The 27,994-nt window shown below is 44.4% G+C and overlaps 1 protein-coding gene across 1 annotated transcript in view; it reads left to right on the forward strand.

Annotated features, from left to right (window-relative positions):
* Positions 1 to 27,994, forward strand: part of PLPP3 (phospholipid phosphatase 3) — an 88,099-nt gene that overhangs the window by 22,284 nt on the left and 37,821 nt on the right. Inside the window, exon 2 of the mRNA XM_068963748.1 lies at positions 21,582 to 21,739. Coding sequence (XP_068819849.1) covers positions 21,582 to 21,739 — 158 coding nt within the window. The remainder of the gene's footprint in view (positions 1 to 21,581; positions 21,740 to 27,994) is intronic.

Genomic DNA, 27,994 nt, shown 5'->3' on the forward strand with positions numbered 1-27,994 from the left:
AACAAAATAGAAAAACCCAAGTCAGTTTTGACACTCACATAAGTTTTATAGCCTTTTTTCTAAAGGTAAATTTGTCTTTCAACATTGATATGTTAAACTACATCACCTAAAATATAGGGAAAAGAGGGAAGATCATGTATAATTCACCAACTTGCACAAACATTATTACTATTGGGCGTATTCCCTTTTAATCATTTTTTATTTAATATTCTTTCAGTTACTTAGATTATTTTTGTGTTGCTAATAGTCACCATAATGAAAGTTACTTTGTCTTTGCTTGATTGTATGACCCTTTACAATCATTCAGAATCAAGCATCATCCTTTAATCACACAAATTTCTCTTTCACCCTCTTTCTTTTTCTTCATCCTGCTCCCCTAGACCAAAATTCTATTGGGGGAGGCACTGTTGCCCCCCATTTGCTTGGATGCCTGTAACAGCAGAAATGTGTTGTCTAAGAGAGATGGAGATGGAAGTCTGAACTCAGAGTGGTGCAGGGGACTCTTCCTGAGGGCCACGCAGCAGGGGTCTGCTCCCTACCTCTCTCTGGCCTGTGGATGGCTGTCTTCATGTTCACATGGCATTCTCCCTGTGTACCCTGCATGCACCTCTGGATCCAAATATCCCTTTTCCGCAGGTTACCAATCATATTGGATTAGGACCCACCCTACTGTTGTCACTGTAACTTGATTTACCTCTCCAAAGACCCCCTTTCCAAGTAAGACCACACTTGGAAGTCCTGGGAGGTTAGGACTCCAATATATGAAACTTAGGGGAAGGCACAATTCAATCTCTAACGCCTCCCATTTATATGTGAGAAAATTGAGGCACAAGCCAAGTAGCTGGAGATTTGATTTTAGGCCTAAATGACTCTGAGGTCATGTGCTATCATCACATCCTGTTTTCTCTGCATGAACTGAGAATATCATGAAGAAAGGGGAAAAAAAAAATCTTCCTTTATCTGAGTTTATTTATCATGAGATAAGTTTGATGGTTATTAACTGATAAATTTAACTGAATTTGAATAGCTGAAACCTGTATAGATCATGTTATTTAAAAATAAAGTCAAGTATAGCACATTATGCTTAGTTAAAATGTTTTATTGCTCTGAAGCATCTGCTAAGTCTGTTACACAGATTTTTCTGTTCTTATTTGAAAGTACCAGGGAATACAATGACTGGTAGGCTTTATAGCATCCCAGGAATTGTCTGGCAATTGGACCACACTTTATAGCAAAATCAATCAATATTAGATATGGATCACCAGTTTTTATCTTGTCTGTCTTTTCTGTAGATTCCTTTTAGGTTTTTCATTTTCCTTCTCCTGGGTTAGTGACTATGGCAAGCTACATGCGAACACCCTGCCCACCCCCCCCACCCCCACCCCCACCCCCAGGCACACACAAGTAGGCCCCAGGGAAGGCTGGGACCAGCACAACAATAGTCAGCTGATGTAGCCCATCATGGTACAGTTGGTCAGTGCATGGACACCTGTGTCCTTTTGTCATTGAGTGCACTTAGGCAAGACACTACTACTGTTAATTTCCTCCCATGAATTAAACAAACAAACAAACACTTTGACTTAATGATCACTGCATCACCCCAGTTGCTCTTTTCTGTGCTTTGTTTGTTGCAGGTGCATAAAAATATTTACTGGGCGAAAATGATTGAAGAGAAAGTGAACACATAGTCTCAATAGATGTGAACCAAGGAAGATCCAAGTGACATTCCATACAAACCAACATGAAGTGCTGAGAAAATCCCGTTATTTTCTTTTAGCTGGAAATAATCAAACATTGAAAAGATGTTGGTGTTTTAGAAAACTCTGCATATACTGATGGCCTTGCCTGCTTTAAAGGAAAGGAAAGCTCCCACATAGAGACATAGGGATACCCCCATCATCTTTCTTCGTTCTAATGTATTTTGTGGGGAGACCATGGGAATAACCATAGCTTCATGTGTTGAGTGCACTCTGAGATGGTACTGTACCTCCAAACTTCACAGTAACCCCTCTACTGACCCCAGTTTGCAGATTCCCTGAAGAGGTTAGCAGCTTACCCAGTATCACAGGACTAAACAGAGACAGAGCTGAGCTTCAAATCTATTTGACCACAAACGCTGTGCTTTTCTTAATCATCTGTATTGTCAGTTACCCACTCCCATTTCATAAAAAAAACCAGAGGCTTGGTGATTTTAAGATACATGTTCAGTAACTATATGTGAAGTACATCATGCATTTAAAAAATATATTTGTTTATTAATTTAGCTAAGCTGGGTCTTAGTTGCAGCACATGGAATCTTCAGTCTTTGTTGTGGCACATAGGATCTTTAGTTGAAGCTTGTGGGATCTAGCTCCCTGACCAGGGATTGAACTGGGTCCCCTGCACTGGGAGGGTAGAGCCTTAGGTACTGGACCACCAGACAAGTCCTCATAATGGATTTCTTAATGGACCAAAGTGACACTTGTCTCGCTCCTTCTTAGAGAAGACACACCATCCCATATTCATGATACCAGTAATATTAATTGAGCATTTCAGTGTGCCTGGCATTATATGAAGCATCTTTGCATATCATATCTTTTTCATGTCATATCCTTATGGAGAGTTAACTGATGTGTTTAAGGTGGAGGCAGGACTCAGGTGTGTCTGACTCTGAAATCCACACCATGCTACTCTTTGCCATGTTCTTCAGTAGCCAACAGATAGATTGCCACTCCCTTTAGCTGCATACTTCTTGTCTATACCTAGTTATGCTCCTGAATAATGCTGTGTGTTAAGATAACCTGAGAGAGTCTGATACTAGCAGTGAGTTTCATAGAGGTGCAGGAAACAAAGAGAGGAACAGCCCTGGCCACTCCTGGAGAGAAGGCAGTGATTGTTAGGGTTGCGCTCTCCAGGACCTAGCTTGGTGTCAAGGCTTTAGTATCTCTTTTTAAGGGCTAATGGAGATATGTCTAGAAAATACAGATTTTTTTCCTTGGGAAGATGCTTGGTCATGCACCATAAGCAGGGAGCTTTAGATATGAAGTCCTATGCTCCAACCCCTTTTCCCTGTGGCCACCAGGGTGCTCTTTCTCAAACACAGCCTGGCCATGCTGTCTACCCGACACGTATCCCCTTATTTTGAGTCTCTGCAGTGCACCCAGCACTATATGATTGAATGGCATTACCAACTAATAGGATAGGATTAAAAAAATAAGATAAAAAAAAAAAACCAGACTGATGGCTAGGAAATCAGTCTCATTTGAAAGCCATATCCTCAAAACATAATTTTGGAACTGGTTAGAGATCATTCAGGCTTGGTTTTCTTAGGGAGGGCTCTGGAGAACTCTCGTTCTTCTAGGTTGTACATTTCCCTGTTGAAACTCAAAAGTGAACTCTGATGAAAGCTCCAAGGAAAACAGTTTGTGCCAAATATGCTTTGAGATATAACTGAGTAGTGCAGCCTCCTCTCCTTAATAGAAAAGGAGGCTTGGTGAAGAAAAGGGACTTTCTGAAGACATGGAAGTATCCAGTGTTGGGCTCCAACACCCAGCCGTGGGCTGCTTCTGCTGCACAAAACCCCCCTAACATTACTCTCCACTCTGTTTCTGTCTTTAGACCAGGCAGTCCTAAAGTATGTATTTTCTCCTGTTTCTTGAAACCATGTGTTTCTTAGGGTTTTTTTCTCCCCTCCCCTCCTAAGATAAGCCTCTGATGTTTTGTGTCTGAAATCATTCTGGGTTTTTTTTTCAGAGCCATTTCAGCAAAAACATTAGAAAGCTAGGTTTATGATGCGGCAGAAGAGAATGTGAGAGGAGGATTGCAGGTGTGGATTCTCCCAGGAGCTCTAGTAGGAAAAACAGGGTTTCTATGGGAATGTTATTGGCCCCCTAAATAGAGAGCTCATTGAGGGCAGGAACCCTGCTTTACTCGTTGTGATATTTCCCAGCTCCAGCACACAACAGGTGCTCAGTAAACCTTTGATATTCAATATGATTCAAAATTTTGTTTATGCTTTTTAGAGTAGTGATTCCCAGATTGCCTTGGGATAGAATCATCTTGAGGTCCTATTAAAAAGGGGAACTTTCAGGCCTTTGCCCCAGAAAGTCTCATTGAGTTATCAAGTGGGTTCTAGGCCATGCCCAGAATGTGTTTTTTAATAAGTGTCCCTGATGGTTTGGATGATTGACCAAATCTGAGAGTCACTATCCAGAAGATAATCTTGTTTGATCCTCCATGTCACTCTTAAAGACAGACATGAAAATAAGCACTGACCTTCAGGCCTGGAACCTTCAAACAAACACACCCACAAAGAGGTGTGTGCAGAGGGATATGGAAAGGATGTATGCGGAACAATTGGCCAGTATAGCTTGGGTCAGATGGAGAGGGGCGATGGGCAGAAATGATTTGCAAGCCTAATTAGACCTGCTCCCCAGTTCTCAAACCTGCAGCTCTAAGCCTCCTGCTAATTGGCAGTCCCTTAATAGATTAGGACTTGGCATCAGGTCTGCATGTTATTATAAACCACACACAGAAAAACCCAGTGGCTGAGGAACTCCTGCCAAACTCAGGCCTGGGTTTTTGTGAGGCTTTTGAAGTGCGCTGGCCTTTCAGTATTTTGTATAGTCCGTGTACTAAAAGGCATCCAACCATTCCTTTGGATGGGATTTGTGAAGGGTGAGTCTGTTGAATAATTAATTCCCCAAGATCCATTCTGTCATCTTGATGGACAGGCCAGAGCCCGCATACACAGCTCTGCTCTCAGAGGTCCTTGGAGCACGACAGGAGAGACGATTTCTCACAGATCCTGTCCTGTTCTTAGGAATCTGTCCCCCTCCCCTTTGTGCGCTTGTGGGATGGGGAAGAAGAAACGTTAAGAGGCCATCTGCTGGAACTGGGCTGTGTGACACACCATCTCAGGAAATGCTCACAGCAGCCCTTCCAAACTGCCTGATCTGTTTTGCCAGGGAGGACGCAGATGTCCTGAGAGCTCATGAGTCCAGGGTTACTCTGCCACATGTGTCAGAGAGGGGTGGGACTCCTACCTGAGTCTGCTCCCTCCAAACTGCCACCAGACCACACCAAAGCCCAAAGACCCTTTTTAATTTTCTTGGTGTTCAGCTGGTTAATCTGGGCAGTGAAGGAAAGTTTTCTGTGATTTACAGCACCTGCAGGCATACCTGTTTGCATACCTGGATAATATATGTCCTGTAAGTCCTCCCCTCCCCACTCATGTTAGATGACAGGGTCCCTGCCCAGAGGCGTGGTACCTTTACAGGGTGCCATGTTGTGCAGAGGGGCACAGTGGACAGAGTGGGGCTGCAGAGAGGGGCTTTGCCGGAGTGCGAAGGCCTTCTAAGGGCTGCCAAAGGCACACTCAAGTATTCCTGGAGCCTTTGAACCATTCCATGGGCCTTGCCCTTTGCTCTTGTCTGCCCAATTAGGTTTCTGTGGAGGCTCCTTCCATTTTTTTTCCAAGTCCGTTTCCACAAAGGGTGAGCTGTAGTGGAGCCTGAGATTTCCATGAAAACCTTCCATTTTTCAGGCAAACATACCAGGCAGCTCTCGCGGCAATACCATGGTGAAGGAGAATAATGTTATTTGGCATTTCGCCCTTTTAAGAAAGTGTATGTGTCTGGGTGGGGAGAGTGGGGAGGGGGCGTGGGGGTGTGTGAGGGGGACAGGTTCGGGGGAGGATGGGTAGCGAGAACAGTGGGGGCTTTGTAATTTACTGCAATAGAGAGGTCAGTGGGCAGGGTCATGAGGAAAAGAGGGGAGCAGAGAAGGCCTGAATGCCCCCCAACCCTTGGGCTTTCAATATCCTCTACTCCCCGTTTTCCTGATTCATACATTTTGAGAGGTTGTAAAGGGGACGTTGACGAGTTCTTTTTATGTTTTTATTTGGAAGAAGGACTCTAGACATTCTGTCCCTCTGAGAGAAGCTGGCTCCTTGCTGCTTTGCAAGGATTAAGGGCCTGGCTTCCAGAACCGTTGAAGAAACATCCCAGGAGCTACCCTTTTCTCTTCACAGCTGAAAAATGCATCATGGAGCAGTGGCTTCCTGCAGAGTTTTGGCACAAGAGCTTCCCTCTGGAACAATAGGGTTCCTATAGCAAGCCACCTAGGAGTTCTTTACTGCTGCTGGCTCTCCCACGTGTATCTGAATGCCCACATTTTGTTTCCCTGATCCTGGTGGGGATGGGGTGGGGCCAGAGCAGCAGAGGGTGGCCCCAGCGCACAAGGATTTCTAGCTAAGGAGGGCTGACCAGTTTATGAGAAGTACCCCTTTGGAGGTCCAGTCAAAGTCGCCTACACATAGGAAATGTGATGGCTGCGGGGCACTGTGCAAAGCCAGCCTGACCTGGCAGCATTCCTGCACTGCTGCTCTGTGGACTTATTTCTCATCTTCAGTTCTGGCCTTTGCAAAATCAAGCTGGAAAGGATTACTGGGTGGTTTAGATGGCTCAGACAGTAAAGAATCTGCCTGCAATGCTGGGGACTCAGGTTCGATCCCTGGGTTGGGAAGATCCCCTGGAGAAGGAAATGGCAACCCACTCTGGTATTCTTGCTTGGAGAATCCCATGGACAGAGGAGCCTGGTGGGCTACAGTCCATGAAGCTACAGACCGTTGGACACAACTGAGCAACTAACACTTTCACTTTCACAAATGAGAGGCAGCTCAAACTGCCCAGAATGGTATCCAGTTTGCAGGAGTAACTGATGCTAATTCCCCCTGCTTCTAATCCACACTGAAATGTGGTTGATATCTACTTCTTTGACTGAGCCAAGAGCTGCCCATCTTGAATTTGGTTTGTATCTGAAGATCGGCAGATTTGGGGATGTTTTCTGAGGCTCTTTATTTTTATAAATGAGCGTCTTTGAAATTTCACATACTTAAAATAGCCTGGTCCCCAGGGGCCCCAGCTGGGATAATGGACAGGAGGTGATGCCCATCTGCTCTGTGAGGATGCCATGGAAACAAAGCCTTTGGTTTGTTCAAAAAATGCCTTGCACTCCTTGGATAAAGGTGACAGCTCCAGAAGGTCCATTAGATACCTGGTAGGACCACCTCTTTCATTTTGCACTAGGAATTGCATACCTATTGGCTGCCAGGTCATGTGCTATCTTCCATGCTCCCTGAATATTTTAGAAATGCCTCCGTCGAAGTTCCCATGAAGAAATAGAACCCAAGTGAGCTGAAGTGTGATGATATAGTTAGCAGCAGAGTTAGCACTGATGAATAAACATTTTTACTATTACTTATCAGGAGAAGGCAATGGCGACCCACTCCAGTACTCTTGCCTGGAGAATCCCATGGACGGAGGAGCCTGGTAGGCTGCAGTCCATGGGGTCGCGAAGAGTCGGACATGACTGAGCACCTTCACTTTCACTTTTCCCTTTCATGCATTGGAGAAGGAAGTGGCGGCCCACTCCAGTGTTCTTGCCTGGAGAATCCCAGGGACGGGGGCGCCTGGTGGGCTGCCGTCTATGGGGTTGCACAGAGTTGGACACGACTGAAGTGACTTAGCAGCAGCAGTAGCAGCAGCAGTAGCAGCAGCAGCATTATTAGTTATCATTTGTTAGCATTTGTTTTTAAGGTGACCTTAGCTGTGGCTCAAACGGTAAAGAATCCACCTGCGTTCCTGGAGACCCAGTTTTGATCTCTCGGTTGGGAATATTCCCGGGAGATGGAAATGGCTACCCACTGCAGTATTCTTGCCTAGAGAATTCCATGGACAGAGGAACCTGGAGGGCTACAGTCCATGGGGCTGCAGAGAGTGGCTACGACTAAGCGACTAACTCTTTAGCTAGAGAAACTTAAATTCCCCAAACTCACCTGTGCTGTCTTTTTACTACCAGGCCTTACTCCACTGAGTTAAAAACTAGTGTGATCATTTTCCTTCCAGGATATTGGTCGAGCTGAGCCAGCTCAGACTACTCAAGACTCCTCCTTGCTCAGTAGGTGAAATTTACTCAGCAGGCTAATTTACTAGAATAGAAGCAAAGCTGAATGACTCTAATACACTGATCTACCTTCAACTTACTACAACTTACAGTGATCCTAGTGATGAGAAGGAGGAGAAGGGGATGACAGAGGATGAGATGGTTGGATGGCATCACTGACTCGATGGACATGAGTTTGAGTAAGCTCCAGGAGTTGGTGATGGACAGGGAAGTCTGGCATGCTGCAGTCCATGGGGTCGCAGAGTCGGATGTGACTGAACAACTGAACTGAACTGAATTGAGTGATGATTAAGTTAGAAACTTTTTTCCTCCAAGGAAGAGATTTTTTCTGGAATGAGTAACATTTTAAATTGTTTTTTCTCTTTTTGCATCTTTTCAGTATCTGGATTTTAGGAATTAGGTGGGTTCCCTCACACTACTTTTCTCTGTTTTTCTCAAGGGTAAAAGGTAGGTAGGAGATGTGGGTGAAACACTGAAGCAGTTTGTGGGGGGTGGGAGAGGCTTTTCTGTTCTGGATTTTTCTTTTCTTTTTTGTATTGCCTTAAGTACAAAATTGGCATTGGAATGACAGCAAGGAATCTTTGAAATGCATTTACTGGGCTAGTCAATAAACCGGTATTGCATGCCTATTGGCTGCCAAGTCATGTGCTAAAGGGCGTCTTCCCTGCACCCTGAATATATATTTTAGAAATGCCTCCGTGGAAGTTCCCATCACGTGGCATCATGGGTAGTTGTCCCCAGAGTATGGCTTCTTAGAGGGCAGAGACCACTTCTTATTAATTTCTGTAGCTCATAATTCTCTCAGTGAGGAGTTTCCTCCTTCAAAGCAGGCTTTTTCTTCTTCACTTTCTTGCCACCCAGTCCAATTTGGAGAACTCAGTGAGGCGTGCATCAAGCCTCAGATGTCTGGGAGAGAAGTTTGACTTGTACTTTAATCAGGTGTTCTGTAATGCCATTCACTCCCTGGATACGTCTAAAACGAAAATATAGCCTAGAAGGACAGCACAGAGAGAGGAAATAAACTACAAATTAAAAAGTGATTAGTGAGTGTTTAGGCAGAAGGTCAAAGGGATTATTTTGGACTTCAAACTTTTCAGCTTTCAGGGCTTGTATTCAGTTACAAAATTACATCCTTGAATTATTTGTGCAGGTGGCAGCTGTCAGATTTGAAGAAGGTTTCTGTGTTTTACAAAAGGAACATTGACAGGGCCAGGAGTGGGGAGGGTGCTCCTGGGGTGAGGGCTGTCTTCTCAGCCGCGCACTGGAATTGCTGTCATCTTGGGCAACCTGCGTGACAGTCCTTGTCTGAGCTGACACAGCCCTGTCCAGGTTAGTCCAGCCACCTTCTGGAGGAAACCAGTCAAGCTGGTTAATTGGTATCGTGGAAACAGCCAGAGAGTAGATTTTTAGGACTGTGTTAAATGTAAAGGTACATTTAATAAATACCTTGATTAAATGTGGTATTTCATTCTCACGGCTCTTCAAAGTGGCTCTTGGCGTCCTTTTTTTTGTAACTGGGCCACAGTGAAGTTAAGCAATTTGCTGAAGATTGCTTAGATGATAAGTAGCAAAACTGGTTTTCAAATCCAGGTCTGTTGCTTTCTTGAAATCTGTGCTCTTCCTCTTACTGGGAACTTTCTTCAGGGCAGAAATTCCCAACAAAATCAGAGCAACTGGATTAGGTCGAGGTGTGCTGAAATCGATCCTTAGCCCTTAGCCGGTGGGAGAGGGTGGACCAGGTGCTGAATCACCGCAGCAGCCTCCTCACTTTACCCCTTCCCAGTATTTTCTGATAGTTCCAAGGCATGAAACACCTGGGAAACTCTGAAGATTAATTGTCTTAAAGATTATCCAGTCTAACCACCCATTTGGTTCTAGAAGCTGGTTAGGTTCTCCATAATTTATTCCTGGTACAGTCATCTGTGCTTTATGAGGGTACTGTGTTGCTTTGGGAGACTGTGTTCAAAAAACAGGATTTAGGGATATGAAAGAGATTAGATTAAGTTCAGAAGGAAGGGAGTATGGCAGGGAGGATTCACAGATCATAAGGTGTGTTGGGGTGGAGGCTTTTCTTCTGAATTTTAGTCTGTTTCCTATACATCGGGCTTCCCTTGTGGCTCAGCTGGTAAAGAGTCTGCCTGCAATGCGGGAGACCTGGGTTGGGAAGATCCCCTGGAGAAGGGAAAGGCTACCCACTCCAGTATTCTGGCCTAGAGAATTCCATGGACTAGTCCATGGGGTCACAAAGAGTCGGACACGACTGAGTGACTTTCGCTCGCTTTCGCTTTCCTATACATCTATTCAGTACATGTTTGTTGAGCACCCACTAAGTGCCAGGGATTATTCTTTGTGCTGAGGATACAGAGATAAATAAAGTAAGGACCCTTTTCTGAAGAGATTTCCCAGAAAGGAGTAATCACGATGCTAGGGTGTGATGGATCTCAGTATTCCCATCTAGTAAATGGAATATACTATAAAGAAAGCTGAGCACTGAAGAATTGATGCTTTTGAACTGTGGTGTTGGAAAAGATTCTTGAGAGTCTCTTGGACTGCAAGCAGATCCAACCAGTCCATCCTAAAGGAAATGAGTCCTGAATATTCATTGGAAGGACTGATACTGAAGCTGAAACTCGAGTACTTTGGCCACCTGATGCAAAGAACTGACTCATTTGAAAAGGCCCTGATGCTGGGAAAGATTGAGGGTGGGAGGAGAAGGGGATGACAGAGGATGAGATGCTTGGATGGCATCACCAACTCAACGGGCATGAATTTGAGTAAACTCCGGGGGTTGGTGATGGACAGGGAGGCCTGACGTGCTGCAGTCCATGGGGTTGCAAAGAGTCGGACACGACTGAGTGACTGAACTGAACTGAAATGGAATAACTGATGCCTCGGATCTCTTGTAGTTTCAAAACTTTACCAGCATATTACTATATTGTTCCTGACTCCGCTAGAGTAAGATTTGTAATTACCAGCAACTATTTGGTGGATTTTTGTTTGTAAATTCCTTCTCATTTGGCTTTTACTTTTTAGAATGAATGAGCTTCTAATCAGAAAGAGGCTTTTTCTTTTTTTTAACACTATTGCCTTGAAAAATAGAACTCTCTGATAACTTCACCTAGTATATTACATAGACATGTATAAGTTGTATTCACTTCTTTCTCCTGAAGCATAACCATGTAATTTATTAACACGTACACCTTCCTTAACTTGCCAGTAAGGCAGATTCGTTCTGGCCCCACTGCCACCCTCATTGAATAAACTTGCAAAGAACTTTGTTGTTCAACAAGCCTTGGCTTCCTACCTCATTCTTTTTGCTAACCATGAGATCTTTGGCAAATCACTTAGCTTCTGAACTTCAGTTTCCTCATGTCTAATATGCAGCTATTATTAACTGCCTTGCAATGGTGACTTGACACCATGTTTGGCTTTGAAAACATTGATAGGAGGCACAGTCTTTGGTTAAGTCTTTGACATACCTATGTACATACCCATCCACTTGGGTCTAATATGGCCATCACTTACCATGGAGGAGATGATAAGTTGAATCAAGTGTTCATTGTTTCTGTTTTTGTGGGTTCACCTAAGGACTTTATATTCTTCAGAGCAGGGAGGGAAAAACCAAACATCTCCAGGGATCAGATATTACTATTAACATAAATGACTGAAGTGCACCAGTTGCAGGAAGATTGACAGTACAAACTCAATGGGAATGGAACCAAGATGTAGCCTTGGTATCAGGGGGACAGAAGGGCATGGTAGTGCATGGAGAATCTGTGTAGCTAGTTACCACTACCTACATTGATTGCCACTGGACAGTAGAGCTGGCTTAAGATGCTGAAATCTGGGACTTCCTGGTGGTCCAGTGGTTGGGAGTCTGCCGGCCAAAGCAGGGGACACAGGTTCAGTTCCTGGTCGGGGAAGATTCCACATGCTGTGGAGCAACTAAGCCCATGAGCCACAACTACTGAGCCCTCGCACCCCTAGATCCCATGCTCCTCAACAAGAGAAGGCAATGAGAAGCCTGAGCACCACAACTGGAGAAGACCCTTGTGCAGAATGAAGACCCAGTGAGACCAAAAATAAATAAAGAGGCTGAAATCTGAATGTTATGTAAGACCTCCTGTTATTAAATATTAATGAATTTTAAAATATCTTAAAGATGGGAGGGGGGCAAACAGAAGATCTCTGAAGGCTAGATTTGGCCTTGGGCTGCCAGTGTGTCAACTTTGACCTAGAACTTGGTAGGGCTGTGTATGAGTTGGCTTAAAGTGCCCTGATGGCCTTGGATTACCTGCCAGCATGTTTTTATTCTTGCAAGCCTCCACCTCAGTTCTTCATTTTTGGCGCTGCATCTGGCTCCAGCCTTGCTTTTTGACTATCTCTAAAGTGTCTGATGTCCTGCCAGTCCCCGTGTTGTTTATTATACCACCACGTGAACTTGGTGTTTGTGTACACCTGGATAGCATGACTCTGATGAGAGCACACTGCTGACGAATGTATGTTTAACTGTTGGAAAAATAAGATGTGCTTTTCACCCTTATTACACCTCCCCTTCAGCCTCCTGTGATCTTCAAGAATGCGGGGCAGGGTGCCTGCTGTGATATTTCTTCTCTGTGTCAGGGTGCCAGGTCCTGCTAACCCCTTCTGTTTACACAATCCCAAGAAGTCCCTGGAATTAAAGGATTTTATGAGCATGCTTTTCCCGTGGGATCAGACTGCATTGGGAAAGGGGCTGGTGGGGCTGTGGCTTTTGACAGAACTCTCATCATGTCTTGTCCCTGCTCAAAAGCTTTCTGTGGCTTCCTATCACATACAGAAGCAAGAAGTAACATTTACAGAGCCAAGTGACTACTGGATGCTTTATAAATTGTCTCAGTTAGTCCTCCCAATCCATTCTGTATGTTGAGAACTATTGCACGATGATGGAAATGGAGTTCAAAGAGGTCAAGTGACATGCCCAAGGTCATACAGTAAGCATAACAGGTAATAGAAGTAGAATCCTGTCTGCCTGATTCCAAAATTTCTGGTTAAATTGGAAAAAAGTAACTCTGCCAGAGTGGATTACGTGGCTAAGTGGCTCCTTTGTAGAAAAGATATTCAGGTCCTGAATCAGAGTTTGCCAGTGATAGTTTAATCCAGATGTTAAAAACATTACTTTCCAGAATTGTCAGGCAGATCAGAGGTGATCATTTACCTAAGAACTGTGAAACCACACATGTGATTCTTACCATGTTCTAGTTCTGGGCAGTATGTTGCAAATGAACATCTCTGGCTCATTAGAGAGACTGAGAGTAGCTGGATCTGTACAAATGCATCTCAACATCTTAGGCTTTACTTTCTAGTCCTTGTTTAAGGTCAACCTCCTTGCAAACCATCTGCATAGACAGAGTTCATGTGTGCTTAAGAAGGGCAGGCTCACTGGCCCCATCTCTGAATGAACTTTAGAGTCAGAGTATTTGATCACATACTCTGGTTACACCTCTTGTTAGCACAGTGGACACTGAGGCAAATTATAATCTCTGACCTTCTGTGCTTTGGTAATTAACTGATAATTTAGAGGATTGTTTGGAGAATTAAATTAGTTGATATATCCAAGCCTCTTGGCACACAATAAATGCCCAATGAGTGTACATGGACTGCCACCCTTATTTAAAGAGGCATCAAAAGAGAGAAAGGAGGTCTTGACCTATTTTTACCTGGAGGAGAGGAATCATAAGTCCTTTCTGTAGTAATAAAAATAAAGTATCCCATTTGTGAAATATATAATGGCAACAAAAGAGGTCTGGAATTCTCAGTGAAAGGTATAAATCACTGACTGTTCGTTGACCTGTTTTTTACTTCTTGGTGGATATGGCAGCCCTTTAAAATTCCAACTGCAAAAGCCAAAACTGCCAGAAGTGAGACTTTTAAGGTGGCTCTTATTTATTCTGAAGGATAAAATGCTTTTATAATACTTTCAGTTCAGTTCAGTTGCTCAGTTGTGTCCAACTCTTAGTGATCCCATGAATCGCAGCACGCCAGGCCTCCCTGTCCATCACCAACTCCCAGAGTTCACTCAGACCCACGTCCATCGAGTCAGTGATGCTATCCAGACATCTCATCCTCGGTTATCCCCTTCTCCTCCTGCCCCCAATCCCTCCCAGCATCAGAGTCTTTTCCAATGAGTCAACTCTTTGCATGAGGTGGCCAAAGTACTGGAGTTTCAGCTTTAGCATCATTCCTTCCAAAGAAATCCCAGGGCTGATCTCCTTCAGAATAGACTGGTTGGATCTCCTTGCAGTCCAAGGGACTCTCAATAGTTTTCTCCAACACCACAGTTCAAAAGCATCAATTCTTCAGCGCTCAACTTCCTCACAGTCCAACTCTCACATCCATACATGACCACTGGAAAAATCATAGCCCTGACTAGATGGACCTTTGTTGGCAAAGTAATGTCTCTGCTTTTGAATGTGCTATCTAGGTTGGTCATAACTTTTCTTCCAAGGAGTAAGTGTCTTTTAATTTCATGGCTGCAGTCACCATCTGAAGTGATTTTGGAGCCCCAAAAAATAAAGTCTGACACTGTTTGTTTCCCCATCTATTTCCCATGAAGTGATGGGACCAGATTCCATGATCTTCATTTTCTGAATGTTGAGCACTTTCAAATTAGAAAGACCATTCAAGGTTCTTTTTCATAACCCCCAAATAGACTAAGTCAGGTGTCTCTTTGTCATGGAACCTGAGACTTTCTGAAGTTATGGAACCTAAAACCGTGCTCAAGGTTGTGTGCTGAGCACCTCACCCAGTGCCCAGTGCTCAGGAACTGTCCATATGTGCTTGTGGAATCCAATTAAAGACCTAGGATTTAGACTCAAGAAACCCAGGAGCCAGGGCTGGACCTGCCATTCCTTTCTTCATTTCTACCATGTGCTTGCTTTGGGTTCTGACAATCTTCTTTCTGTGGAAAAAAAAAAAAAGGCCTGAGCTTTCCAGGACCAAAGAATTGAGCATTTGTCAAAGAGAACCTCTAGACCAGAATACTGAATGTTCATACCAGCCAACAGCAAGTGTTTTTCATGGCACCCTCTTTCAAGGGTGGGAAACGCCTTCATAGTAAACTTAGTTTTGTCTCATCTGGATTGTGTCCAGTCTAAAAATCTGGACAAATATCGTAAACCAAAGAAAGTTTGCACACTTCTAAGACCAGTAGCAATTAATTACTTTAAATAGAAACCCTGTCACTTACAAGCAACATAAATATTTGTATTTTGAACCTCTAAGTAGTAGTTGGGTTGACCATTCTGGCCTTAAGTGATTAAAAAAAAATCAGTTGGTCATATTTTAACAGGGAAGACATTTATAAAGAAAGGGAGGGTCAGGTCATGGAGTAAGAAAACATAAGCCAAAGGAAAGACAGACCTGAGTTCAAATCCCAGTGACCAGTTGATTCACTTGGGAACCTTGGCCACATTATACAAGTTCTAGCTTCAATTTTCTGTTGGGTAAAAATGAAAATAAGAGCCTGTAACTTTTCAGAGCTGTTGTGGAGATTAAAATACATTAATTCCTAATTAGATTCTAAATTCTTTGGTATCAGAAGCCCAGTGTGGTCCATCTGTATTTTTCTGTCTTTTTCTTAATATTGATTCATTTTTGGCTGCATTGGTCTTAGCTGTAGCAGCAGGATCTTTCACTGCGGTGTGGGGGCTTCTCTCTTGTTGAGGCATGCAGGCTCCAGAGCACATGGGCTCAGTAGTTGGGACACACAGTTTTTGTTGCCCCGTGGCATGTGGGATCTTATTTCCAGAATCAAGGATCCATCCTGTGTCCCCTGAGTTGGCAGATGGATTCTTTACCACTGGAAGTCCGCTGTCGAGCTCTACTTCTGTACTGGTCTGAATTGGTGCCATTTGCTCACTTTGACTTCAGATGGACTTCTTAACCTTTCTGAACCTTAATTTTCCATTTGCTAAGGGAGTAAAACAGTAAAATTTATAGAACTCTATACCCTAGCTAAGATGTATAAATTCCTGTTGCAGAATCATTAAACAACTAGACTGCACATGGGCTCTTTATCCAGTATTATTTTGTGAGTAGATATGTAGGCTTTCTGCAGGTATTAGTTGAATGCCAGACTTGGCTCATTTTAGGGCAACTACAGTTTGGGTGAAGTGGAAAGTTGGACAGTTCTGGAAAAGGTCTACAGGAACGATGGGAAAATCTCTCCCCGATGCTCTGATTTCAGCCACGCAAAAGTGCAAAAATTTCTCATTCACTCTCCCACCCCACTCTTTTCCTACCCTCGCAAATGCTTTCTAAAAATCACTTTGAGAACAGGAGGCTGTGTTTAATTTTGCACAAACTTGAAGCTGTGGCTGGAGGGAGCAGGGCTCTGGGGTTGGGTCACTTTGGTAACACTTCCCACATGACTTTATCAATGGGTGGGCCACGAAAACTTATCCCATGTTTTTTTACACCCCACCCCCAAACCGCCCAACCAGCCCAAGTGTTAGTTTTTCAAAGCCCAAGAACTTTCAAAGGCTGAACCCAACACAGGGGCTTTTCTTCATGCTTTGATTTTCTGCCCATTAAGTGTTTGTCAGTGAGTTCGTATTTCACCTCCCCTGCAGCCTACACATCCCAAGAGGTCCCTGGAGGTTTAGGAAGTTAATTGATCCTTGATTAAAAGAAGGAGAAATGCTTGAGTCCGAGGTCTTAGAATCACCAGATGGGGTGTGTCTGTGTGTGTGTGTGTGTGTGTATGTGTGTGTATTCACTTACATTTTTGTTTTGCTTTGCAAAAAGCTTATAATGTATCTTTCAGTATAGATAAATTTAATTCCAGGATATTGGCCTCAAAGTTTTAATAATATTAGACACTAACGTGTGTAGTACACGGTAAATGTTCAGGGAACAGGAGCCAGTGCTGTTGCCTTGACTGTTCCAAACAAAGCACTTTCTTTCTTCAAAGACCATGAGATGTGCTGAGCTTCAATTAATTATTAATACTCATAGGTGCTTCTATTTTAAGTGACTCATTTACTTTAGAATGTGCCCAGGAGTCAGAGCATTTGAGCCCATCCACCTCCACAGCTTTTCTGACCCAGTGACTCTGGTAAGTCACTTTAATCCCTTTGAACCTTAGGGTGACTTAATGTGTTAACTTTTATGACTGCTTCTCGTGTTGGCCTTTGGGCCACTGGAAGGCTGGGACTCCAACTCAGTAGTTCCATCAGTGCTGAGAACAGAACAGGCAGCAGGTTTGTCTGACTTGCCAGTTTATGTGGGGATCCTCTGCACCTTGGGTATCTCTCCCACCTCTGTGGCCAGATTTCAAATTGTATTTTCATCATAGCAGTGACCCTCATTTTGTTGATAACCTGTTGCAGTCCCCGTACTCTGTGCTCAGTTGCTTAGTTGTATCTGACTCTTTATGACCCCACAGACTGTAGCCCTCCCAGGCCCCTCTGCCCATGGGATTCTCCAGGCAAGAATACTGGCTGGGGTCACCATTTCCTCCTCCAGAGGATTTTTCCTGACCCAGGGATGGAGCCTGTGTCTCTTGAGTCTCTTGCATTGGTAGACAGATTCTTTACCGCTAGTGCTGCCTAGGAAGCCCTATTGCATCCCTAAGCTACACTGTTTTTATGAGTGTATTTAGGACCCCAGGGAGAAGGAAATGGCAACCCACTCCAGTATTCTTGCCTAGAGAATTCCATGGATAGAGGAGCCTGGTGGGCTGCTGTCCATGGGGTTGCACAGAGTTGGACATGACAAGCGGCTTAGCATGCAAGCCTGCATTAGGACCCCAGAAACCTACTCACAGGAGTGTCAAATTAAACCTCCTCTCTGGACCATCTTTAGTGTCCCCTGTAGAGTGCTCTTTTGTGCGTTCATTGTACTTTCTACATCGGTCAGTCCTTACACTATAAAAATATTTTAGTGCACTTGTTTTCGTGACTTTTTTTACACCACCATGAGCTTCTTGAGGCCAGGTACTTTGATGTACTGTCACCTCAATTTCCAGTGCCTATCACTAGGAATTTTCTTGAAATGAAACGGTCAGGAAATATAGTGATTGGTCATAAAGATAGTGCCAACATTGGAAATGGAGATCCTGCTTTGGATTAGAATGGCCTCATCTCTGTGTCCTGGAGAGGCAAGGCGTTATGTCACTTGAGGACTGGCTGCCCCATAGAGGGAGACATATTTACGCTTTTCCCATCAACCAAAGGGAATCTGAGGTTATTCTTTTCCTGGAGCCAAATCAAGACTTGACTGGCATCACCCCCAATCATGCCACAAGTCTGTAGGGGAGACAGAAAAGGCCACTGGGTTTTCTCAATGCTGTCTCCATGCCTTTCAAGAAAATAAAACGAACCATATTCAGATCCAACTTCTTGTCTGCTTGTTGTCATCATCCATATTATTGGAACCGGAAACCCTCCCCAAGCCTTGGACTAGGAAGGAAGGAAGAGGGTTTGGATGGCTCCCAGGTTGAGTGCAAAAGAACTGACTAGACAGATTTTCTTTCCTAACCTTCTCTGTGGGACTTTCCCTTCCTTCTTCCTTACAGAATTTTTGAGTGTCCACAGTGTGCACCAGACTCTGTGCTGACCCTTCCCCATGCTCTTGCCTGGTTTTTTCCAACTAAAACAACTCCCTGTACTGATTTCATTCCGTGATCTATATCTTCCCCTACTAGACTCTAAGCTTCCTGAGGGCGGGACTTATGTCATCTCTGTATTCCTTGTACTTCACAGGCATATTTGAGACTCAGTAAATACTTGTTGAAGAGTGAGTGAATACTTTAATGTATTATACCATCTCATCCATCTCAAAGCAAGTCTTCATTTTTCCCATTGAGCAGATGAGAAGGGGGTCGTGAGATGGGGAGTAACTCGCTCAAGCAGTGGCGAGCAGAGTTGAAATCATTAACCAAGTTCAATCTGACTCCACAGCTCTCTTATATGTGTTTTATTGTCCTTAGAAACATATGCTTTACAGGCCTATCATGTGAACACTATTAAAAATAGAAGTTGGAGGCCTAAGAGCGGAGCACAAATGTAAGGAACTGGGGGTCTGTTCCCTTCCTGAGTTTATTAGCAACGCTTTGGCTCCTCGGCACCACAGAGGCTGTGGCCGGGCTCAGATGCGAAGCTAACAGTGTTGATCACGATGTGTGGAACTTTAAAAGCGGACTATTAATATCATACTGCTGGCTTCGCAGCTCCTTTTCATAGCCAACTTGGCCACATTTCAAAGTGTTCAGGCAGTGGAATGAAGATGGCTCAGGCCCACAGGATATCTTCTCTCTCTAGCCCCCAACCCAAGAGGACCAGCTAACTGCACTTGCCGCCACTAAGCCAGAACATGCATTCACTGTCTCCCCTTCCTCCACCTTTTCCCCGTCCTTGCAGAGACAGAATTTCAAGAGCTGCTGGTGATTGCCTTCCAGGGCCCCTCTGTGTTTACTTTCTGAAGGTCAGGCACAATGCTGTGGTGTGTGGCTGGGCTTTCTTTTCAAAGCACCAGTATGAATTTGATAAAGTAAATTGTTGTTCTAGCAGGAAGCAGTTAGGGGTCACAAAATAAATAGCCGTAGAATTCAAATAAATCCAAAGAATAAAACCAAATAAATCCATGTGTGTATGCACAATGATACATAAATACACTTTTTAGAAAGTGAGCATTTTTATCACTGCTGGCCTGGACTAAAGTCATTGAAAAACTGTGGAGTTCATGGTACATTTCTTTTTTTTTTTTAAAGGCAGTCTGGGCCTTTGAGTAACATGATGTGAGCTTAATTCTTTTGGAGAATCATGAAAATGGAAGCTTATCTTTTAAATGGCTGCTTATCACATTTTTTCCCCCCACTAATGAAATTCCTATATGGATGAAACCAATTTGTAAAGTTAAATTGGGGATTCAGGCACTTTGGAGGTGGACTAAGAGACTCTGAGTGAGCTAAACAGTCATTCTGAGCTTCTCTTTTCTCTACTGGGAGATGAGTGATAGTAGTGCTTATATGATTTTAAAATGACCACTCAGGGTTGTTAGAGGGTTCAATGCAAAAATGGATGCAAAGTGTCTTATACATTGTTGGCGCACATCAGCAGTGGCTATTATCATTGACCAGATATTTCTCATGGTCTTCCTTAGTCTTGACATTCAGTGGCTCACCTTTCACTTTTATTTTACCTTTTCCTCATCTTGGTGAGGTGGCAGTGGGGCTTGGTGTTGAACTTGGAGGTAAGGGAGGAAGTGTCTTTCAAGCTTAAGAGGAGAGCGTGAACCAAGACAGAGGTCCCGTGTCGTTTTGTTGGAGTGTGTGTCAAGGAGGTTCGGGTTGTGGGAACTCCAGAGGTTGGACTTAGGGACGTCATCTTGTCCTGTGTGGTGGGGAACCATTGACAGACCTTGAGCACGGCCGTGACATGCTCATGCCCAGGAAGTAAATGGGTGGATAGGTGTGAGAGGCACAGAAGGCCAGGAGACCAATTTGGAGGCTGCTGCCTGGTCCAAGCAAAAGAGATTGTGGGCCTTCACTTTTTGCTTCAGGCTTATAAGGGCCTTTCCTGGCAGGTGATGAAATCTATTTTCCATGACCTTTAAGAAAATGGCATCTGAACTGGACGCTGATAAACTAGCAGCAGCTGTGAGAGTGCCTCGCGGTGCTCCTGATGCCCTTGGGCTCTGCTCCAGGTCTGCAGGCAGCAGGGCCCAGCTCAGCTCTGTTCAGTCTTGTCAATGACTTGTTGAACAGTGAAAGGAAAGAATTGGAAATGCTGTTCACTGAGTAGCTTCTGTGTGCCAGCACTCTGCTAGGAGTTTTGGATGCTTTGATCCCCTTTAGGCATCAGTACAGCTCATTTGTGAGGGAACTGGGGCTCAGGAAAATGGAGAAAGAAACAGAAGTCCCATTGCTAGGAAGTGGTGGATCTGGGGGTTCAAATTTAGGTTATCTTACTTCAGGGTTTTCAGAATTCCGTGTCTGAGTGCCTTGAGGTGAGCTTTTCAAAGGGGAAGTAGTTGGCTTAAGAGAGGAAGGCACTTGGAGGCATCGTGAAACCTCATTAGATTTGGAACTTTGTTAGTGATAATTACCAATCGTGCTTTGACTTTAGCAGAATGACATAGAGTAGTAGGAAAGCTCCTGCCCTGGTGCTTGCACTGTCTCCCTCTGTGCTCTTGGTCAAGACAAGAGGATCATGCGACGTCTCTTAGTCATGAGTAAAGGCAGAAAGAGGGTGCATGTAGAGAAGGCTTTGTTGTTGTTTGGTCACTTAGTCAGTCTTATCCGACTCTTTTGTGACCCATGGACTGTAGCCCGCAAAGCTTCTCTATCTATGGGATTTCCCATGCAAGAATCCTGAAGTGGGTTGCCATTTCCTTCTCCAGGGGATCGTTCCAACCCAGGGATGGAACTCTGTCTTTCCTGCACTATAGTCGGATTCTTTACCACTGAGCCACCTGGGAAGCCCCAGAGAAGGCTGTAGGTCACTACAAAGGCAAGGAATTGACATCACTATCGATGCTGTTATCTGGGGTGGTGTTTGCTGTAGGTCCTTATTCTTCGGCCTCTTTGCACTGATGTTTTCTCTCTGTTTTGTTTTCTCCCCTGTATATGGTGATGATGGTTCCATCTTGACCAGCGGGCCTGCCTTTCATCATCATCGAGACAAGCACCATCAAGCCTTACCACCGCGGGTTTTACTGCAATGACGAGAGCATCAAGTATCCGCAGAAAACCGGGGAGACAATCAACGACGCTGTGCTCTGCGCTGTGGGGATTGTTATTGCCATCCTCGCGGTAAGCGCCCAGACTGCGGTGGGCAACCTGTCTGATTCCCTGGCAGCACATCATGGTCTATCTGATATAGCAGAGGTTTAGAAGATCAAGGGTCAACCACTTGATTAACACTATTTCATGCAGTTATTACTATTATTAAAAGTATCGGGTTGGGCAAAAAGTTCATTTGGGATATTCAAAACCCAAAAGAGCTTTTTGTCCAACTCAATATTTTAAAATAGAAAAATACATATACACTGTAAGTATTATAAAAGTATGCTAAGCAACCTTCTAAAATACTTTGCATACATTATTTCTGCAATAGTCAAAGTGTAGATATTGTCCTTATCTTTCTCTACAAATTAAGAAACGGAGGTCTGCAGAGTAAAAATAATTTGCCTAAGGTCACTTGGTTCATGAGTGATAGAGCTGGGGTTTAAACCTAGTTGTCTTCCTTATCCCAGGCTTCCCAGGTGGTGCTAGTGGTAAAGAACCCGGCTGCCAATGCAGGAGCTGTAAGAGATGAAGGTTTGATCCTTGAGTTGGGAAGATCCGCTGGAGGAGGTCACAACAACCCACTCCAGTATTCTTGCCTGGAGAATCTCATGGACCAAGAAGCCTGGCAAGGCTACAGTCCATGAGCTCACGAAGAGTTGGACACGACTGAGTGAGCACGCATGCATGTCCCTTACCCCAGAGTCTGAGCTCTGAGCCACCATGCTGTAAATCTGAGCCCCAGAGGACAGGAGAAATGCCTTACTGAATATCTTGGGCATTTTCTGTATTTTTTTCCACACTGTTGTGCTGCTGCTCTGACAGTGATAATGCCACTGGCATGATCTGGCATGTTGTTTAATTCTCTCACCTGGTAAATGAGACTCGCAGTCCAGAGACCTGGGTTCTAGTCCTGGCCCTCCACTGCCAAGCGGTACATCTTTAAAGCCAAGGGTGACCATCTTGCTTCAAAGCTTTGCAGTGAGAAATAAAAGGGATCATAAATATTGAAGTACTTGATAAACTCTTAATTGCTGACCAGGTCGCTCATGCCCAGGGGTAAAGTCTAGACTTATATCCAGATCTTCCCTTAGAGGGCGAAGCCCTCACTGCAGGTGCAAAAATGTGCTACCAGCTTGACAAGGTCCAGAATTATTTTAAGCAATGGTAGCCATGTGGGAATTGGGGTATCATCTATCTGGGCTGTACTTAGATCACAGTTTTGTTTTAGATGTGTCCATCTAGAGCAGAGGAGGGGAAGACTGAGGGGATCCAGTCTTATAATTTGTAGTTCATATGTTTTCACGGACATCCATTCCACATATCCGCTATTTTCAGTTTTTTCTTTGTCCTTAAACCCCAGCAACGTGGGCAAAGGGCTAGGCATCATGTCCACCAAGATCAAAAATTCTCTCTTCTAGATTCTGAGTCATCTTTGTGTTAATCCAATCATGGAAGCTTATCTTTGGCCTGTATTAGCAAGCCAAGAAGGGAGAAAGTTAATGGACTTCTCCAGGCCAGAATACTGGAGTGGGTAGCCTTTCCCTTCTCTAAGGGATCTTCCCAACCCAGGTCTCTCACCTTGCAGGTGGATTCTTTACCAGCTGAGTCACCAGGGAAGCCCAAGAATGTTGGAGTGGGTAGCATATCTCTTCTCCGGCAGATCTTCCTGACCCAGGAATTGAACCGGGGTCTTCTGCATTGCAGGTGGATTCTTTACCCTCTGAGCCACCAGGGAAGCCCAATATTAAGAACACTGCATGTAAAATAGGGTCTTAGTATTCCCATCATTCAGATGGAAAATCTGAAGCTCAGAGGAGTTCAGTGATATCTCAAAGTCAAAAGCAAGTAAAAACTGGGGTTCAAGCCTAAACCTGGTTTATTCCAAAGCTCTCTGTCCGTGTTGCTGACTTGATTGTGGACAGGCTGTTGGCTGTCCTATTCAAGTGCTCGGTGGGATAGGCGGTTAGCTACTCTTGCCTTCTCTGCATCAAATATAAACAGCTGATGGTCCATGGAGTGCACTCCATGAAGTTTTTCTTTTGAATTCCCCACTCTGGGGGTGGGTTATAAACTTTGAGACCCCTCTTTGTTTTTTAATAACATCGTAAACCAGGCACACAATCAACAGTTTGACATTGGGGAGGGGGCAGGGAGGCAAGTAGAATTCTTTCCAACCTTTAAAAGAAAAACAGTCCATTTGGCAACTGTAATAAAGGTGGGCTAAGGATCTTTGTGTTCAGAAACTGAGAAATACAAAATCTCATTTTACTCTTTGCTCCAAAGTTACAGTTGGGGTTGAGTTCTTTAGGAAGAATGGCTTTGCCTGGAAAAAACATTTGTAATGGAAGGTGAATACTTAACACAGTGTCTGGTGCTCAGGTTTGAACAGGTGTTTTTGACACTTGGAAGCTCAGTTAAATTGAATCCTTTTAGAAGCTGGCTCTAACTCGGGAGCTGTTGAGATAAGAATATCACATTCACAGGGATGGTCTGTGGCCTCTGCTCTCTTTACGTGCAGTTATTAGTGGCGTGCCTAGTGGGCTGTTTCTAGGCACGGCACCAGGGAGAGAGACCTGGGGCCCCTAGACTATGTGAATTAGGTAAATCCCTGGGCTGCCCTTGCGCTCACTCAGTAAAGAATCTGCCTGCAATGCTGGAGGCCCCGGTTCCATCCCTGCTTCGGGAAGATCCCCAGAGAAGGAAATGGCTACCCACTCCAGTATTCTTGCTTGAGAAATTCCCATGGACAGAGAAGCCTGATGAACTACACACAGTCCATGGGGTCACAAGAATCAGACGTGATTTAGCAACTGAACTGCCGCCACCTGGGTTTTCTAGGCCTCATTTTCCTCATCTGTAAAATGAGAGTCCTGTTTGATTTCACACCTGGGGGCACATCCTTGGCTGCAGTGGGCTAGGACACAGGGCACTCATGTCTCTTCTGGATCCTTGCTTCTTCCTTCCTCACTAAGAGAAACCTGCTTTGAAGAGCTTAGTTGTGACTGGCTTCCCTCCTCGTGTCATGTGGAAGTTTTAATTAAAATGCTCCCTGACCTCCCAGATTCCCCTGAGTCATGCACTGTGCCTTGGTTATGGGATGGGATGTTATGGGATGGGCATCGAGGACGTTTCCCCCGGCCGCACAGTGCCAGCAGAATAGGTCTGGAGGTGCTTCCCTTTGGTTCTGAGAAAGCCATCCTTTGCCAGGTGCTACTGTTGCATCATGGAAACCTGAGGCTGTGTTCAAGCCTTTTGCACCCTCCCAATACACACACACACACACACACACACACACACACACAGTTTTTTGGTGTCTCAGTTTCACATGGGGTTAAAAGTGTGGGCTCTGGTTCACCCCCAAGCTCCTCTGCTATGGAATGTGTAGAAAATTAGTAAGCCTCCTTGCTTTCATCTATGAAATGGAGATACTATGAAGGTTTTCAGAAATAAATGAGCTAATATGTGGAGAGGAATTCAGTGCCTGATACAGGCAGTATATTCAGCAAATGTTCACTGTTTTTATTGTGAGTAAACAGCATCAAAAAGTGATGAAGTAAAAAAAATATTGATGAAGTGACTTAGTCAAGACCTTTTACTTGGCAGAAGTAGAGTTAGGAAAGGCCCTCCAGCCTTTGGATTCATCACATCTTCCACTCTTCCCTTGTAGCTTATTCATGAGAACTCAGGTCTCTCGACTCTCATGCCAATACTCTTTGCAAGAAAACTTTAGCCTCCTGATCCAGCTGCCCCTGCATTTCAGCTGGAGGGGTGTGTGAGTTGTGGGCTCCTAATGAGGTATGCTCATCCGCTTACCTGTCATTAAGGACCAGAGTAATCATGAACAAGAGGAAAAGCAAAGACCTCGGAGGAAAAGTGAATAATTCCCATTAATGCATATGGTCAATTCTGGAAAATCTATACAACTTGAATTCAACAACAACAACCTTCTCTCCCGTTGTGACTGGCCAGAGAGCCTGGCTAGCTCCATGCCGAATCTGCTTCTGATCAGAGGGCATGAATGACAGTCAGGGAGGGTGAAGGGGGACCCAGAGCTGGAAATCTAATCAGCCTGCTACTTGCTGCCCTGGCCTCCTCCTGCCAAATGTCAGGTTTGTTTAAAACAACAAGAGAAGCCTTGACTGATCTGGGTGCCCCTGCTCCAGTCTGAATAGTCCCCACAACAAAGGAATGGCACACCAGTGGGGTTTCAAGATGCAAATTTCAGAAGTTATAGAGAAAGCAGACACCTTTCTATGGCAGGAGACGTGGAAAAATCGGGTCATTTTGACCTCTTTTTCAGATGTATCTTAGAGTTTGAAATTATAGCATAATAGGAATTCCTTCCAAATCCACAAGGCAATGGTTCCTATCCCTGCCTCCTAAGGGTTTAATGACTCTAGCAGCAGTGAGATTAGGAGCAAAAACAGTAAATATCATCTTTTATCTATCCTTCTCTCCAATTGCCTTGCACCATGCTGTGCAAAGAATTATGCACAAAGATTTTAATATGGAAAAAATGCTTAGTATTCCTTTTAAATAAACAGGGGCTCAAGTGCTTGCTTTGGTCAGACCCTGAAAGGGGTTTAATAAAGATTCTTAATATCTAGGAGTTGAAGTATGATGAGTCATGAGTGAATCCCCTTCTCCCTCTGGCCATAAAAATGCTCCTTTTCCTCACATCCCATCCATTTTGAACCTCTGTTATGACATTCCTAACTACAGAAAAAGCTCAGATTTTGGCTTTGATTGAGGTTCGTGGCCTAAAACTTCTGAGCTTCTTCATTCTGTGACTTATCCTTCAACTTCTGTCAAGGCATTGACCCCTTTGGAAAAGAACTATACCTACGTTTACTGTAAATTGGTGAAATAGTTCACCAACTCCATAGGCTAGTTCTGGGAGTCCAATCAACTGACATTACATGTGTCGCGAGTGAGGATCGGCCTTTTCGTCTCTATAGTGGTGTACAGTTTACAAAGTGCCCTTCATGTGCACATTCTCTCATCTGCACCTGGTAGTGACTCTGTGATTCTCAGGGGTGGATTGGTGTGGCTAAGGGAGCTGGAGATCAAGAAATGAAGTGACTTTCCCGTAATTAATGAGTGGCAGGGCCAGACCAGGAGTCCTCTGATTCTAAGGCAAGGCTTTTTAAAATGAGACCATTGCTGCCTTCTAAAGCCTGCTTCCCTTCCACAATTACTTATTAAGCCCACAGGGCATGGCAGGTGCTGGTGATCCAGGACTGAACCTTCGCCTAACAAGCTGTGTGTTATCTCTTGTCACTAAACTGCCTGGAAGCTGCCCCATCTCCAGCAGACAGACAGCACCTTCAATATGTATCACCTTGTAATGTGATTTGTGTCCACTTTTCATCTCCCCAGCTAGATAATAGGTTCTTGCAAGGCAGAGATCAGATCTTTCCCTCTTACACATGGTAGGTACTAACTAAACACTAACTAAACACCCAGCCAATGTCACCTTCTCCAGGAAGCATTCCTTGACTGCCTCCTCCCCCACCTTCCAAAGGTCCCAGAGGTCCCTGGGCCCACCTCTGTCTTTGCAGTTATTGTATCGAACTATCATGTCTGTTTACCTGGTAATATCCTGGTAATTCTGCTAGAGTAGGCATCCTCTGATTTTGATTTTATTGCTAGCATAAGGCAGAAACTTGGGTACTCAATATATGTGATTGTAAAAATCATAGAGGAGACCGTACATTTCGAGCAGAAACTGACAAGCATTAGGTCAAAAGATGTTAGAGGACTTAGGCGAGCAGGGATACGTGTCCTGTTTGTCTCCCTAAAATCTGGATGACAGCCTCTGATGCACACGGGAGCCTGCTCTGTACCACGTGCACATTTCTGGCTGGAGAGACAAGAAGAAGAACTTATACCTCCAAAACTTGTTTATTCAGGATCAGGCTTCGGTTTGCCCACATCTGGACTTCATTACTTCCTCCCCACCCCCCATCTCCCTTTATCTGAGAGAGCACTGCCAAGAAAACAAGGTTCCCCAAGACTGCCTCCTCATTAAAGGTTAGTCGAGTCTTCAACTCTGAAAAAAAATGTGAAGTCAGGCTGGCCCAGCGGTGCCTTGGTGGGAGACCCAGTTCCCCCAGTTTACAATCCACTATATCTGTGCAATTACCAAGACCACCAACAGAGAATGATCACGTTAACCCTTCAACTGTGTCATCCCTGATCAGAGGGCTACAGAGTTCTTCAGACCTCCTTACTGCCTGAGGAGGGGGCAGGGGGAGGGGCGCTATTTGCAATGTAACA

Source organism: Capricornis sumatraensis, chromosome 2, assembly GCF_032405125.1.
Source record: "Capricornis sumatraensis isolate serow.1 chromosome 2, serow.2, whole genome shotgun sequence".
Classification (NCBI taxonomy): Eukaryota; Metazoa; Chordata; class Mammalia; order Artiodactyla; family Bovidae; genus Capricornis; species Capricornis sumatraensis.